This window comes from Parasteatoda tepidariorum, chromosome 10 (genome assembly GCF_982258835.1).
Source record: "Parasteatoda tepidariorum strain Cologne lab strain chromosome 10, Ptep-v5.0, whole genome shotgun sequence".
NCBI lineage: Eukaryota > Metazoa > Arthropoda > Arachnida > Araneae > Theridiidae > Parasteatoda > Parasteatoda tepidariorum.
In genome coordinates, this window is record NC_141764.1 from 95,939,944 (window position 1) to 95,957,829 (window position 17,886).

General features: G+C 34.4%; 1 protein-coding gene across 1 annotated transcript; it reads left to right on the forward strand.

Annotated features, from left to right (window-relative positions):
• The first annotated feature begins 12,584 nt into the window (after positions 1–12,584).
• Positions 12,585–17,565, forward strand: LOC147803099 (uncharacterized). Its single transcript, XM_087152893.1, has 2 exons — positions 12,585–13,625; positions 14,209–17,565. Exons 1-2 carry the CDS (start codon positions 12,585–12,587, stop codon positions 17,563–17,565), a joined length of 4,398 nt encoding a protein of 1,465 aa, XP_087009019.1.
• Positions 17,566–17,886: the final 321 nt, after the last annotated feature.

A 17,886-nucleotide genomic window follows, 5' to 3' on the forward strand; every position in this document is an offset into this window, starting at 1 on the left:
TTCCAAAATTTTAGCTTCCGATGGCAACACCTAAATTAGTTTCGATTTCAAATAGTAGCATGTCACCTATTTCTGCCCGCTTGAATTTTTTATTTTAGTTTTGATTTCAGTATTATTTAGTATAGTATGGTAACACTCATTAATTTAGATTTGTTATTTAAATATGGCAACACTCAATCTGTTTACAAAATGAGCAGGCGGCGCAGTTTCGATTTCCAAACGGATTCATTCCATAACAGTGGTTCCTTCTAGTGATTAAAATAATTACTAATTTTTACACATTATAGATGCGATATACTAGTGGCGCCATCTAGGTTTAAAAGTCATAGTTATGTATAATTAAAAATAATAAATGTTTAAAAATAATATTTGGTAATAAAACTAAAATTTTTTTGATACAGGATTTGAACCAGCGACCTCCAGGACAAAATGCTTCCATTGGATACTGATTTGTCGGGCACGCTAACCAGTATCCAATGGACGCATACAGTACGAAAGGAAACTTAAGATTTTAAGGAAAATAAATTTCCAGCTCGCAGACGGTTATGGATAAAAACGTAGTTTCATTTTTTCTTGTTTTTGAAATGGCAACGCATAAATATTAAATTAAAACAGTTTAAACTCGTGAGATTTTTATTTATTTTGTGGCAGCATTTTTATTTTTTGAATTGCAACGCTTCGCCTTTGTAAGATGACGTTATCTGATCAAGTATTATCTTGTTTTATCCTGCAGGCTCTTAGAAAAACAGTCACCGTTTGTTACTGTATGACATTTTTCGTTTTTCTTCACTTCTCTTCACGTTTTAAATATACTTGTAGTTTAATGCTATTTTCTGATTGGCTGGCTGCTTTTTAATATATAGTTTGCAATATTTTGCTACCTTCTTGCTTATTTCTGGCCGCTTGAATGGCTGATTTTAGTTTCGGTTTTAATTTTAGTATTATTTTTTAACGGTGGCAACACTCAATTCTTTAAATGTATTATCTTAGAATGGTAACATTTAATTCAGCTTCGGTTTTCAAAATATTCAGGCGGCGCAGTTTCAAAACACATCCATTCGATGCTCATGGTCCCATTTAGTGATTCAAATATCTATTAATTTTTTTATACCATGACGGTGTGATACTGATGGTGCCATCTAGGTATAAAAGTAACAACTAATTACATAATTGAGAATATATCAAATGTTGAAAAAATAAATATTTGATAATAAAATTATATATATTTCGACATAAGATTCGAACCCACGACCTCCAGAACAAAATGCTTACATAGCATACTGATTTGTTAGCGACGGTAAGCAGTATACTATGGACGCATGAAAATAAAACTAAGACATCTATATAACATAATTTTTAAGTAACTCTAAGTATCGAAAATTGCGAGAAATAAATAAGAGGTATTAATATAAAATGATTATGCAGGTATTTTGTTTATTCATTTGATAACATCATAATACTATAATTTTATTTTGGGACAATTACACTAATATTTTATAATTTCTAAAGATTGGTTCTAAATAAATAATACACACATAGAACACTTGATACAGTATTTATTCAGAAGACAGCATTCAATACAAAAACATCATCACATTGCAACAACTTCTTAATATATTCTAGATAGTTAAATTTTTTTTATTGAATATATTAAATTACATTAAATTAAATCTTCGGTAGAGTCTAAATCCAACAAAGACCAATGGCCATGTGCAAGAGTGGTAATGCCGTCACGATTGATAAATCTTTTATCATCTTTAAAAGATAAAGCTAATTTGTTTTGCTTAACTGATTGTATCTGATGAAATTTAGATTGAATTAAATTCACATCAACATATTTTAACTGCTGATTAAAAAGACATGATTTGTAATCCTTAAATGTGATTTTATTTTTTAACGTTTGCTTTTTGACACCCTTTAATCTTTCTTCAATTTTTGCTTTAGTTTTGTAAGAATACATCTTTGATTTCAATCCGATGAATTCTATCATTATCTCTCCTTTATTTTCATCTTTCATTTTCCCGACAACTTTTTTGTTTACGCGAGGAATCTGATACATATTATTTTCATCGTAGTCGGAAGTGTCGTATAAATTTAACTTATTTTTCATGTCTCTGTAAAAATCTTCGGTTTGTACTTCGTATATCAGAGAGTCGGTATCGGTATACATAAGTCGAATATTTGATCCATAAGTTTTTTTCATTGTTTCGTAGTGGAAGCTATACATTAATATTTTTGATACATCTAGAATCGTCATGCCTACTTGAATTGGTTTATAAAAAGAGATTTTGGTTTTTTTCATGTGAACTGCCATTAAATTTTCTGAAAAAATAGTACGCCGATCAAAATTCGGCTTGGCAATTAGTTTTCGGGCTTGTACTTCAGAAGAGCATAAACGAATATCGACTCTACGCTTTATATTCTCCATGGTTTTTCCAAATATGCTGTTATTCATTAGTTTATAAAAATCCTTATGAAATTCTGTCTTAGATTCTGTTCTTAACTTTGTATTAAAATCTATATAGCTTTGAAGCCACGGGGATTGATTAAATTTTAAAACGCGATGAATTTTTTTAGTACTAAACCTAATTTTAAATAAAGCTTTAAATTTGAATAATATATTTTGTTTTTGATTCCAAGGTGGTTAAAAGTCGGGACTCTCTGCAAGTGGGAGGGGGTTTATTTTCGGGAGCAAGAAGAAAGTCTGAGTGACTATCATGTAAATGAAAAGGATACTCAAGGTCTACTTCTAAGATATATCCTACATCTGAGTTATCCGGTATCGTTTGTGCGTCTAAATTCGTATCACTCCAAGCAAATTTTTTTAACGGTAAATATTGACTCATCGCGTATCCGTACAAGTTGTTAGCGTCCAGGTAAATTAAATATTTTAATATATCATCAGGGTTAAAATTAGGCATATATTTATTGTTGGCAGTACAGTACCGATTGCAGCATTGACTTATCCCCCCTCTCACGCCCTTTTCAATAAATAACATCATTTCGTAATCGGTGAACAATTCTATTGTTATTTGGGTATAATATAACATGGCATCACAAGACAGGGCGGGAGATGTATAACACCAACAGGGGTCTAACCTGTATGTTTCCAAGCAAATGTCTAAACGATTCGAAAACATCAGCTAACAAAATAACATCTGTTTTTACATAGAGATCGCAATAATCTCCAAAAGTTTGAAGTTCGAATGTTCGAAAAACATTCACAGCATGCTCATAATCTTCGACGCTAATTTCCTCTTCATTTAGTTCATTATAGCGAGTAGGTAAACACTTTTCATTGCATTTTTTGAAATCGTCAAAATAATCGCATGGGAATGCTCCTTTTCTAAGGAGTAAGTCTATTTTATCACTTGGAAAGTTGTTTTCCATATGTTTAAATTTATCTTTACTTAAATTAGAAATCAATTTATCGAGACAGGTGGACATAAATTTAAAAGAATCTGAAAAGCGGATTTCAAATGTATTAGATATTTTTTTCGAAAATGAGATATAATTTTCCTCATTATTAAGAAAATCGGCTTATCGTCATGGCCTAGTTCTTTTACAAAAATATGAGCATCATATCCGGACAAGTTATGAAAAAAAATAGGTAAGAACTTTGGAGTTCTCATTAACAAGTTGCAGGCATTACAACATGCACCATTAAATTTTTCTGTAACATAGTTATGATCGCGAACTTTTTAATTTTTATCTGAAAACGAGATTTTACATACGTAACATTTATCAGCACTATCAAATTGCATTTGCTCGGCCATATTTAAGGGTTTTAATGGTTTTGGACTATTATAAATTTGCTTTATTTTCAGTGCCTCATTCTTAATCATTTGAATAAACATTTTAGGGGCATCCTCACCTCTATAAATAATAGGGGCTTGATAATATTGTATATCACAAGTGATGTAATAGGAAAAACTAACAGGTACATGTTTTTGATATGGTTTTGTGAAGGATGATTTCGGGTTTGGACAACAACCATCTATTTTCACTGTGACGGCCTCAAAATCTGCGTATACAACAAACGGAATTTTTAATGCGTGTTGAAAATGTTTATATTTTAAAAACCTACCTTCTTCGCTTGGCATTACCACTCTTGCTGGGCTTTTATCATCACAAATTTCTTTATGCAAGAAAAGTTTAACCTCTGACTGAAAGCTACTCAAACACGGGATAGCAGACGCGATAAGTTTTTTATCCAGCAAAAATGTCCGATGTTTTCGTTTAGTCACACATATAAAAGGTCAATGTGGCGATTACATATTTCTCCGCTGACTAAAAGAGGAAATATTTTTAAGTCTTTCTCATAAGAGTATACGTTGATGGCTAAATTGTTCCACTTAGCAAATTTTTTTACGTTGCTTAAGGGAGTTGGAAATGATATTCCTTCAGAATTTAAATTGTCCTGATTTAAAACATAGCTTGACGTATGGTTGATATTGCTGGTTGCAGGATAAATGGCCGAAAGGACTGACCATTTAAAGCAATGGGAGTCTTCATTTTTTACATTAACAACAGCTTTAGTGTCCACAATTCGTTTAGGAAGTTCAACGAATGTAGACCCTCTTAGGGGGGCATAACGATTCGTCCGAACTTCTTGTCTCAATATTTCATCAAGGCTCCATCCGGAATCCTTTTCCTCAAAATCCTCACTTTCTTTAACAATTCAAATCAAAAGTCTTATAGGCCCTATTAAAAGCACTTCTTGATGGATCCGATTTTTTCAGAGATTTTGAGGGTCTGGCAGATGTTGAGGGTTCGGTAGAACTCGGTATACCTTCTCCGCCTTGTTGGTTGTTCAGCGCCACAATCTTTTTTCTAGACTCACTGTCATCATCATCATCAGCGCACTTTCTTTTCTGCTTTTCCATTTTTCTTTTCAACTTCCATTATTTAGATGCTGCCGTAGGTTATCTTTTCTAGTAAATGAAGTGTTGCATAGCTCACACACAAATTTTTCGGACGAATGCGCAGATTCTGTATGCCTACCTGCAACATAGTTGTGGGGAGCGGTTTGTTGTTTATAATTATGCGGATATTTATTTGTTTTAAGAGATTTTTGGCATTCCTTATATGATGCGGGGTGATTTAGTGCGCAGGTTACGCATTTCAAATAAGTGCTTTCAACTCTGCCATATTCATCAGAGTGGGGGCATTCATTGGTTTTATGAAATTCGGCGCACTTAACACACCGAGAACGCATTCTGCAGTTCTCGGCGGAGTGGCCGAAACGCTGACAATTGTACCATTGAACAACTGTCGGGTTTTCCCCGATAGTGTTCAATAGTTACATCAACATAACAGAGTTTTTTATGTCATATATGGAATTCAAATTGTAGTTGGGGGATTGGTATATTTGAATCAGAAAAAGGGGGAGGGGTCTACTGCTATACTGGTTTGTTATCTTACTCACTTTGTGAGTGTTGAATCCGATTTTTTTCAGGTCCTCTTCAATTTCGAAGGTATCAGTGGAAATGGGGAGGCCTCTAACAACAAACTTTCTCGGTTTTTCGTTTTTTCCTCTGAGGAGGATGTATTCATAGTTGTTATCATCGAGAAATTTAATAACGTCTCTGTAATTTTCAGAGGATGTGGGGAACAATTTTAAATTATGCCCTGAGGCTTTGGCAACAATTTCAAAGCCAATATTATCTATTATTTTCTTCATAAATTCGGTGGGGCTTTCACCAAACTGAACTATGATTGGTTGGATCGGAGGGGGGTCGGTATCGGCCATATCAATGACGTTGGGGTCTGCCTCCTGTGGAGTTAAGACCTCATAAGTAATAGCAACCTGAACCGGGAGTGGAATAATATTGCGCGTGACGCGTTTAAAGGTTTTTTTATTGGGGGGTTCAACAAAATCCCTCTCAAACTGATCCTTTCTTTTAGTTATTTTGTTATTGTTAACATGATTAATCTTATCATTATTTTCCGGAATGGAAATACTCGGAATATTGTTATCTAACATTTCAGAATCATTAAAGATTAAGGTACTATTCTCAACAATATTGGACACATGGTTAACATTATAATTACAGAAATTCTCTTGTGAGAATTGCCCATTGTTAGCATTAGAATTAAAAGCATTTATGTCAATACATTTATTAGCACCACTGATAATACGAGGACTTGTAATGTGACCACGTACCTTTTGGGTTGGATAGCTTCTAAGTTGGTAGACTTGTGCTTCTACTAAATCAATCATACATTGGTGGAGGTTGGTGTCGGAGGTGCAAGGTCTTGGATTGCTCAAGGACAACACTAATCACTCTTCAAATTCATGGATTATTTTTGCATTCTCATCAGATTGCAGTTTTTCGCCAATTGTTTGTGCCGTAGCGCTCATAGCCGAAGTTCATGATAATCAACGAGAGCGAAACTATTGAGCTCCGCCCCCTGACGTAAATTCAACAGGTTGGAAATGGTCCGTGGCCCGTCAAAAACCAAATGACTTGTTTTGTAGGCATTCTTTGAAAAAAATTACATTATTAATAATTTTGAATAGGCATCTTCCTTTGTCTGAATTATTCCATTGAAATTGCCATTATCTTAAAAAAGAATCTTTAGTACTTCGTTTAAGACATGAAACTGGAAGTGGATATACGTAATTTTTTTGGTTGTCTCGTAGATTGTTTAGCTAAGTCATCTGCTCTTTTATTATCTACTCTATTGCTGTGTGCGAAATAATCGAAGGTCTCTCCAGTCAAGGAGTTATAGATGCACGGCACATAACCATAAAAAAAGGTCCAGAAATAGTTACTACTCAACACATAATCTTAACATTCAACACTTCTATACTACCTGATGATATTAAAGCAGGATACCGAAACTGTAAAGTTCGCCCATACATTCCCAATCCACTCCGATGCTTTAAATGTCAAAAATTCGGCCATTCTACAAACAACTGCAGAGGAAAAGAGACTTGCTCTCGCTGCAGTGAAACCGGTCACACTTTTAAAACATGTAATCAGCCAGAAAAATGTACTAACTGTTCCGAATCTCACTTTGCAAATTCTCGTCAATGCCCTAGATGGAAACAAGAAAAACAAATACTAAATATAAAAGTAATGCAAAACTTATCATATTTTGAGGCTAAAAGCAAATTTTTAAACTCACAACCTAGACTTAATGTTTCATATGCTTCAGTGGTCAAAACTCCAAAAGCAACCAAATCCATTGGTATACAGACTGAAAATAATGAATCTGAGCTTCGGAATACAAAACGTACCATATCACCCAAATGTCCAAAAGCTCTGACAACAACCCCTTCTCAGACAACCAATGTGTTAAAATCAAAATCTGCACAATCTTCACAGCAATCCAAAGTCGCAATCCCGTCAACTTCTGATCAGTTATTATCTCAAAATACTAGTAAAAACAGTCAATACCTGAAAATAACCCCACAAATGGTCAATGTGCTTCACAAAAAATTAACTCAATCCCCATTGGTAAGTAAACCCAAATACATATCTAAAAGCAGACAAAATCGTTTCAATAAAAACCGGAAAAAATTATCAAATAACCAACAGGATCAGTTTTCATCAGATACAATGGTTACAGACGACGAAAATTGCTCAGATGCTTCTCAAATGCAAATAGAAAAAGGGATGGAAACTCCAGAAAACCTTAAACCAAAAAACATAAAAATTAAAAATGGCCGATAGGCTTATATCTTGGAATTGTCGCGGGTTTTATGTTAATTTGCCAGATATCAAAAATATTATTGAAAAACATAACCCCGTTTGTCTCGCACTTCAGGAAACATTTTTGAAACATAACCACAAAGCCAATATACAAAAATATTCGCACGTAAGAAACGACTTTATTAATGGAAATAAAGCATGCGGAGGTGTATCTCTCTTAATTTCAAAAAGTTATCCATTTTCGACTGTTCCATTAACAACTACCTTGCAAGCAGTAGCAGCACAAGTTACATTTCAATCAAAGCTCATCACAATATGCAGCCTGTACCTTCCACCAAATCAATCAATATCGCAATCAGATCTTAACAACCTAATAGCAGAATTACCAGAGCCGTTTATAATCACAGGTGATCTAAATGGACATAGCACAACTTGGGGCAGTGATACTACAAATTCTCGTGGGAATCAAATTGATACATTAATAGACGACCACCAACTCTGTTTACTAAATACGGATGAAAAAACACATTTTCACTTTCCATCTCGTACATTCCATACCATTGATTTGACACTGTGTTCACCACGTATTTATACCCTGTTGCAATTTTTTGTTTGGAATGACCTTTATCATAGCGACCATTTTCCTCTAATCATCAATATTTTTAAACCTGGGAATACTAATACAGTACATTTTCCTAGACTGCTAACACATTTAGCAAATTGGTCACTTTTTCAAGAGTCACTAACATTCAATGAAGAAATTGTTGATAATGGTAATATTGAAGAAGCTGCACAACATATTACAAGTACTCTCATAAACGCATCTGAAAATTCCATTCCACGTACCTCAACTATTTTACCTAAATACCCAAAACCATGGTGGAACGAAGAATGCAGACAAACTCATAAAGCTCAAAAACGAGCCTGGAGAATATTCCGTCGATACCCAACTGTTGAAAATTTAATCCTGTTTAAAAAATCCCGTGCACTTGCAAGGAAAACTAGAAGGCAAAGCCAAAGAGAATCTTGGATTAAATATATAAGTACCATAAATAACAATACGAAAGCAAAAGAAATTTGGGCAAAAATAAAAAAAATATCTGGTCATTACAACTCCTTACCTATTACGCATCTTGAAGTAAATGGAAATAAAATAACAGAAATTAAAGAAATAGCAAATACCCTCGCCGAAAACTTTTCCCGAGCCTCTAGTACAGAAAATTACTCTCCAACTTTCCAAAAATACAAAACTCAAACTGAAAAAAATGTACTTAGACCCTCTGTTGAACCTCACAATGATTACAATTCTCCTCTAACAATAACTGAATTAAAATCTGCTATTAATAAATGTAAAGAAACATCTCCAGGGCCTGACAAAATTCACAATAGTATGTTTAAACACCTCTCTGACACCCATTTGGAAATAATTTTAAAACTGTTTAATAGAGTTTGGGTGAATAGACAATTCCCATCAATATGGAGAAAATCATATATAGTTGCCATTCCTAAACCAGGTAAGGACCTTATACACCCTACCAATTACCGACCAATCGCTCTCACCAGTTGTCTTTGCAAACTTTTAGAGAGAATAATAAACACAAGGTTAATATATTTATTGGAATCTCGTTGCATATTATCTAAGAGACAAAGCGGATTTCGCAAATGTAATTCAACTATTGACAATCTAATGCTTTTAGAAACTGATATACGTGAAGCATTTTTAAAAAGGCAACATCTTGTGACGATATTTTTTGATATTGAGAAAGCGTACGATCGAACGTGGAGATATGGTATTTTAAGGGACCTTTTAAATTATGACATTAATGGAAATATGTTTTATTTTATTCAAAACTTTTTAACAGACAGGACATTTCAAGTTAGAATGAATAACACTTTATCTGACACTTTTAATCAAGAGGAAGGTGTTCCTCAAGGTAGTGTCATTAGTGTAACCTTATTTCTTATAAAAATAAACGATATTTTAACCACATTACCATCTACAGTGGACGGCAGGTTATTCGTTGATGATCTGCGGATCTCTTGTAAAGCATCTCATATGCACACTATCGAAAGACAATTGCAGCTCGCTATTAATAAATTATCCCAATGGACAGAGTTAAATGGTTTTAATTTTTCTACAACTAAGACAACGAGTATACACTTCTGTCGACGAAGAGGGCTCCACCCCGATCCTGAACTGTATCTCAAAAACTTTCGCATTCCCGTTTTAAGCGAAACAAAATTTCTTGGTTTGATCTTAGACTCTAAACTCACTTTTGCATCTCATATTAAGCACTTAAGAAAAACCTGTGGACTGAAATTAAATTTACTTAAAGTTTTGACAAACACCTCTTGGGGTGCAGATACAGATGCCATGCTCAAAATTTATAGGTGTATCATTCGATCTAAACTCGACTATGGTTGCGTTGTCTACGGATCAGCTAGAAAATCTGTTCTTAAATATCTTGACACCATCCATAATTCCGGCATACGTATAGCAACAGGAGCATTTCGCACATCACCCATAAAAAGTCTAAACGTTTTATATCATGAACCAACTCTTGCTGAACGACGCAATAAGTTAACATTGAGATATTATTTTCATGTCAAAAGCCATCATATACATTCCATGTTTTCAAATGTTACAACTCCATTTTATGAAAGATTATTTAGTAACAGACCCTCTGCAATACCGACTTTTGGTTTGAGAGTAAGAAAGCTTTTATCTGACCTAAACCTAGAAGACTTTAATATTTTACCTGCGAGCGAATTAAGACCTCCTTGGGACGTCATTTCTCTCCAAACTATTGATATTTTTAACAATCTGACAAAAGCACAAACTGCTGCTGACATTTACTTACAGCTTTTTAATTCACACCAAGAACAATATAGTAATTTTAATTCCATTTTTACAGATGGCTCTAAAGGCCTTGACCATGTTGCAAGCGCTGTTGTTACCCCTATCTCCACAATATCTGAAAAATTACATTCAAAATGCTCCGTATTTACATCTGAATGCCATGCGGTTTATCTGGCTCTTCAATTTATTTCTTCTCAAAGGTTGAAAAAATGGATAATATATTCAGATTCAAAAAGTGTCATAGTTGCCTTACAAAATAAAGAACTAAATACACATTCTATTATAAATAATATTTTAAACCTATACAGCAATTTATTCCTAAAAGAATATGCCATAATTTTCTGTTGGGTGCCAGGCCATGCTGGCATTTCGGGTAATGAAGCAGCAGATAAAGTGGCTAAGTCAACAAACAATATAACAAACAACCCCCTTACCTACACAGATATCAAAAATGCAATTGACAATGAACAGTATTTACACTGGCAAAATGATTGGGAAAATGAAATAAATAATAAATTGCATGACATTAAACCTTCTATTAAAGCTTATAAAAGTCTAAACATTAGTCGAAAGCAGGAAGTAGTATTGAATCGCTTGCGCATTGGCCACTCTCGATTAACCCATAAACATCTTTTATTAAACGAAACTGCACCCGAATGTTCTCATTGTAGAGAACAGCTCACTATTAAACATATTTTAACAAAGTGTAACGAATTTAAAACACAGAGACAACGCCACTTTGGTTGCTTTAATCCAACATTGACTTTATTAATTGGAGATAAACCTCACAATAACATTTTTAATTATCTAAGGGACATTGGTTTTTACAAATCAATTTAGCTTTAACTTATAGCAGAATGTTTCTTATAAAACAAGTTGTAGGTGCGGTATGGCCAAAAATGGCTTTTGCGCCAATAATACTTAACTAACTAACTAACTAACTAACTATTGCTGTGTGCTTTAATCCAGGAAATTTGCAAAAGCAAAAAAAAAAAAAAAATTTTTCACTACTGAGGTCATAGCTGTATTGGATTTGCCGAAAATTCCACAAACAAATTGCAATACGGAATTACAAGATGAAGATGGAGTAGAAAATTGGACGGAATCAACTCTTTCAACAGAATATTCAGACAATATAGAGTTAACAGCTTCTGAAGACGAAGACTGAATGTCGATTACTTAAACATTGAATTATAATCGCAAATTTTTTTTATTTTTGTTAACAAAAACAGTGAAATATTTCATTTCTTGTGTTAAATAATCAACGAAAAAATAATTTATTGATTATGTTTAATTTTTATGACCGAACATTGTTTTACAAATTTTAAGTCCCCCCAGGGGCACACTCTTGTGTGACGGGCATGGCGCACCCGGGGCCCCGAGTTGGACCTGAGCATTTTTCTATTTCTCTCTTGCGACGGTCCTGTTTTGAGTTTCCGACCTTTTATCAAATGTTTATATTGACCTAGTGGACGAATTTTATTTCATTCAAAAACCCTGTTTATCAGTTACAGATTATATACCTTCTAATTTTTGTTTGTTTTCTACTGGCTTTGTCGGGTTTCCTGATTTATGTTTCACCTATTTATTTTAAATAACCAATCTTTCCCTAAAGCATGCAGACTAACAACGTTAGCTTTTGCTGACCAACACGTTTGCCGTGTGCTGCGTCTCGTAAGGTGGAAAGGGGGAGCCTGGAGCTACCTGTCTGCTTTCTCATACGAGTGTGGCTCCCAAGGGGGCATTTTCCTCTCGGAGTTGGTAGACTGCGTGCTCTTTGGCCCCTGCTTCATTTTAGACGAGTGGAAGGAGGTTAGGTCCCCCTCTCTTTCAATCGGCTGGTAGGGACAATTTAGCTCCTTGCTCGGGACTAGTACTGCATCAGGGGAGTGCCCCTGAGCTCTGATAGCTTTGGCGGATCCACGCTCCTTTGGTGTAGTGCTATATCTGGAGCTACTCTGAGCAGAATGCTGAGGCTGATGTATTCAGAGCCAGTGTTTCTGTTCCCCTTGTTGGGCTCGGTGGTGGGCATGAGAGTGTCCAGATGAACATCTTCATTTGATATGACTACTCCTACTGAATCACCCTGTTTCGGAAAAACTTCACCTAGATTAGACTTATCTACTTGTTCTAATTATGACTCTACGAAAGCTAAATATCTGATACTCAGCTCAACAGTAAAGAAACTTTCTTCGTTATCACCATTTCTCGTACAAAAGTCTCTAGAATCTCAGATAGGTAATCCAAAAAATGTTCGTGCTATGCCCTCTGGTGACTTGTTAGTGGAAACTAGTTCTGAAAAGCAGACTACCCTACTTTTAAAATCAAATAAACTTGGCAATGTTCCTATTACTGTTGCACCCCATAGGACATTAAACATATCGAAAGGCGTTATAACAGAAAAAACACTACAATTTCTTCCAACCTCTGAAATAATTGAAGGCTTCTCTAGTCAAGGCGTAATTGATGTACGACATATAACAATAAGAAAGGGCGATGAAATAGTTCCTACACAACACCTGATTCTAACTTTCAACACAGCAAATTTACCTACGGACATTAAAGCTGGCTATAGAAATTGTAAAATCCGTCCATACATACCAAATCCACTTCGCTGTTTTAAATGCCAGAAGTTTGGCCACGCCACCAACAACTGCCGAGGCAAAGAAACCTGCTCTCGCTGCGGTCAGACAGGGCATAACTTCAAATCCTGCACGTTACCAGAACAATGCATAAATTGCCATGAACCCCACTCCGCTAATTCTCGAATGTGTCAAAAATGGAAGCAAGAGAAACAAATTATAAGCATTAAAGTTACGCAAAATCTATCCTACACTGAAGCTAGATCTAAATTTTTAAACTCACAGCCACGACCTAATATTTCGTATGCTGCAGCTGTCACCAATTCAAGGATAACTAAATCCATCGGCATACAATGTAACGTAATCGAAGCAGAAGTACAAACATCTCAACAAACAACCTCTGCCTCAAAAATCATACCGTCTCATCAAATACACAAATCTGTAAAATCTGTTTCCCCTCAATCAACATCTTCACAAAACAATACTGAAAAAAATCAATATCTGAAACTAACTCCACAGCTAGTAAATGTTTTGCACAAAAAATTAACCCAGACGCCACAATTAAGCAAACCCAAATTTGTTTCAAAAAGTAAACAAAATCGTTTCAATAAAAAAATTAAATAAAAATAGGAACAAATTATCCAACAGTAAGCTAGAACAATCTGAAGATATGAGCACTGATAACGCAACTGATTCGGACATGCAAATAGAGAAGGGAATGGAGACTCCAATTAACCCTATGCCTAAAACCAACAAGTTTAAATCTGCAAAATAAATAATGGCAAAACTTTTAAATTGGAATTGCAGAGGCTTCTACACAAATTTAATAGACATTAAAAGCCTAATTGACAAACACAATCCCATATGCTTTTGTCTCCAAGAAACATTCCTTAAACCATCTCATAAGGGAAATATACATAGGTATACTAATTCAAGAAAGGATTTTATACAAGGTAACAAAGCATGCGGCGGCGTTTCACTTTTAACGTCTAAAAGCTATCCGTTTTCTACTCTTTCATTAGTAACCCCTCTACAAGCTGTTGTGGTTCAAATTTTCATTCAATCACTTATCACGGTATGCTGTATTTATTTACCATCAAATCAGGTAATACCACAATCTGACCTAGACAATCTAATTACTCAACTACCGTCACCATTCATCATCATGGGAGATTTTAATGGGCATAACCCATTGTGGGGTAGCGCCAATTCAAATTCTCGTGGTAACCAGATAGAGAAACTCATCAATGATCATCAATTATGTCTACTAAATAAAAATGAAAAAACTCATTTTCATTTCCCTTCTAGAACTTTTCATTCTATTGATCTGGTTATTTGTTCTCCTCAAATATACCCGTTTTTAGAGCTTTTTGTTGACAACTACCTTTACCACAGTGACCACTTTCCTATCATTATAAAAATTTCTGTACCGTCTCAAAATAATATCTATCGATTACCTAGACTCTGCATCGCGGCAGCAGATTGGGTAATGTTTTGTAAATCTCTTACATTCAATGAACAAACAATAGAAACAGGAACTATTGATGAAGCCACAACTGAAATAACTAATGCCCTCATAACAGCAGCTGAACAGTCAATGCCTTACACTTCTCCTAACTGCCCTAAATATACAAAACCCTGGTGGAACAAGGAATGTAGCCGAACTCACAAATTTCAAAAACAGGCTTGGAGAAAATTCCGTAAATATCCCACCCAAGAAAACTTGATTGCATTCAAACGGGCCCGAGCAATAGCAAGAAAAACTCGAAGACAAAGCCAAAAGAAATCTTGGATTGAATACGTCAGTGGAATAAACAGTAATACTACATCTAAAGAAGTTTGGAAAAAGATTAAAACAATATCTGGCCATTATGCAACTTCACCTGTTACTCATCTTGAAATAAATAACCGCAAAATAACTGATAAAAAAGAAATAGTTAACACTCTTGCTGAAAGCTTTTCTCAGAATTCCAGCCACACAAATTATCCAACCTCCTTTCAAAGATATAAAGCAATAACTGAAAAAACAATACTTAAATGTCCATCCGAACCAATCAATGATTATAATTCAAAAATTACTTTAATAGAACTAAAATCGGCAATAAAACGTTGTAAACCCACTTCTCCTGGTCCTGATAATATACACAGTAACATGTTTAAACACCTTTCAGATACACATCTACTAATAATTTTAAATTTTTTCAATAGAATTTGGATCGAGAGAAAATTTCCCTCCAGCTGGCGCAAATCATACGTAATAGCTGTCCCCAAACCAGGAAAAGACCACAAAAATCCTAATAACTATCGGCCCATAGCTCTTACTAGCTGTTTATGCAAACTATTGGAACGGATTTTAAATGCTAGACTTACCTATTTGCTAGAATCTCGAAATATTTTATCTTGCAAACAGACTGGTTTCAGAAAATGCAGTTCTACTACTGATAATGCCATACTTTTAGAAACTGAGATAAGAGAAGCGTTCTTGAAAAGACAGCATCTGGTAGCAGTATTTTTCGATATCGAAAAAGCATACGACCGAACGTGGCGTTATGGTATTCTGCGAGATCTTCTAGATTATGATATAACAGGGAATTTATTTTATTTTATTCAAAATTTTTTAGCAGAAAGAACCTTTCAAGTGTTTTTAAATCCTATATTTTCAGACATTTACACTCAAGAAGAGGGTGTTCCTCAGGGTAGTGTTCTAAGCGTCACTTTATTTCTAATCAAAATAAATAAAATTTTATCCCTTTTACCCCCTTCTGTTGACGGTAGACTCTTTGTCGATGATTTTCGGATTTCGTGCAAAGCTACCCATATGCACACAATAGAAAGACAACTTCAATATGCAATTAATAAAGTATTACAGTGGGCAGACAGTAATGGTTTTACTTTTTCACCTAACAAAACTTCTTGCATTCACTTTTGTCGTAAACGAGGACTTCATCCTGATCCAGAATTATTTATCAATAGTTACCGTATACCAGTTTTACCTGAAGTAAAATTTCTGGGCATAATTTTTGACTCAAAATTATCTTTTAAATCTCACATTAACTATCTGCGACAAAATTGTGAAAGGAAATTAAACATACTCAAAGTTTTAACGAACTGCTCTTGGGGGGCAGACACCAAATCTATGATTAAAATTTATCGCAGTATCATTCGCTCTAAAATTGACTATGGATCTATTATATATGGATCTGCTAGAAAATCTGTTTTAAGATACCTAGACACAGTACACCACGAAGGAATTCGCATTGCTACAGGGTCTTTTCGTACCTCTCCAATTCAAAGTTTGCTAGCTTTATATCATGAACCATCCCTCATTATGCGCCGAGCAAAACTTGCCCTAAATTATTATTTTCATATCAAGAGTCACCCTAATCATCCCATGTTTCCTAAGATTTTAACGCCAGACTACGAAACTCTTTTTAACCATAGACCATCCTGCGTTCCAACTTTTGGACTTAGGATGAAAAAACTTTTATCAGATTTTACCATTGAGGATTTTGATATTTTACCAGTATGTAAACCGCATCCTCCCTGGATTGGTATAAATTTTCCTTTCATCGACATTTTTAAAGGAAATACTAAAGAACACACATCATCCATTATTTATCAACAAATTTTTAATTACCACCGGGAGCAATACGCAGATTTTAATCCGGTCTTTACTGATGGCTCAAAAACTAATGGTCACACAGCATCAGCTGTTGTGGCCAATGGATCCACTGTTTCAGAAAAACTTCCCCCGTCCTGTTCAGTATTTACAAGTGAGGCACACGCAATATTCTTGGCTTTACAGTTTATTTCATCTCAACCATTAAAGAAATGGTATATATATAGCGATTCGAAAAGCTGTATTGAAGCATTGTTAAACTGTAATCATAAACCTCATTCTATTATAAATTGTATTTTTAATCTCTACAACACTTTAAAACTTTCTGGGTACAAAATAATTTTTTCATGGATACCTGGACATACTGGCATTCTAGGAAATGAAGTAGCAGATAGGGCAGCAAAATCAACAAATAACCTAACTAATCACAAATCAACGTTATCAGATGTTAAAAATATTATCAAATGTACCTTGTATTCAGAATGGCAAAAAAACTGGAATAATGAGACAAATAATAAACTACATAGTATCTATTCTAACCTACAACCTTATACACATCTTAATCTACCTCGAAAGCTAGAAGTTATTTTAAATCGTTTACGTATCGGTCATACTCGTATTACTCACAGACATCTTCTACTAAATGAGCCTGCTCCAGAGTGTTCCCATTGTAAGGAACCGCTCACTGTGAAACACATTTTAACCGAATGTAGCAAATTTAAAATTCAGAGACAACGCCAATTCGGTTGCTTTAATCCATCATTGATTTTATTAATTGGTAACAGTCCCCACGACAACATCTTCTCATACCTCAAAGCCATTGGTTTTGATACATCAATATAGATATTTAATAAAAACCAAGTTGTAGGTGCGATATAGCCACAACTGGCTCTTGCGCCAATAACTAAAAACTAACTAACTAACAAATTTTAAGTCATATTTTTTATATATTAATGAAAAATTAATATAAAATGTTTTAAACGATTGTTATTATAGATATTACTTCGGAAATATAATTTGCTTTTAATTTTTAATATAAAATTACTAAAATTATTATATTTTCATTGCTATATTTAATTATTTAAACGTACTATATTATTTTTTTATTGCTCGCCATATTTCAGCCGCCAATTTTTTTTTTTTTGGGGGGGGGGGGATTTCTAG

What these genes read in the sequence shown, in the direction of transcription:
- LOC147803099 (XM_087152893.1), top strand. Translation starts at nt 12,585, where the DNA reads ATGACTACTCCTACTGAATCACCCTGTTTCGGAAAAACTTCACCTAGA. An exon ending in TGAAACTAACTCCACAGCTA is followed by an intron (nt 13,626 to 14,208) that starts GTAAATGTTTTG and finishes CCATCAAATCAG; the next exon opens with GTAATACCACAATCTGACCT.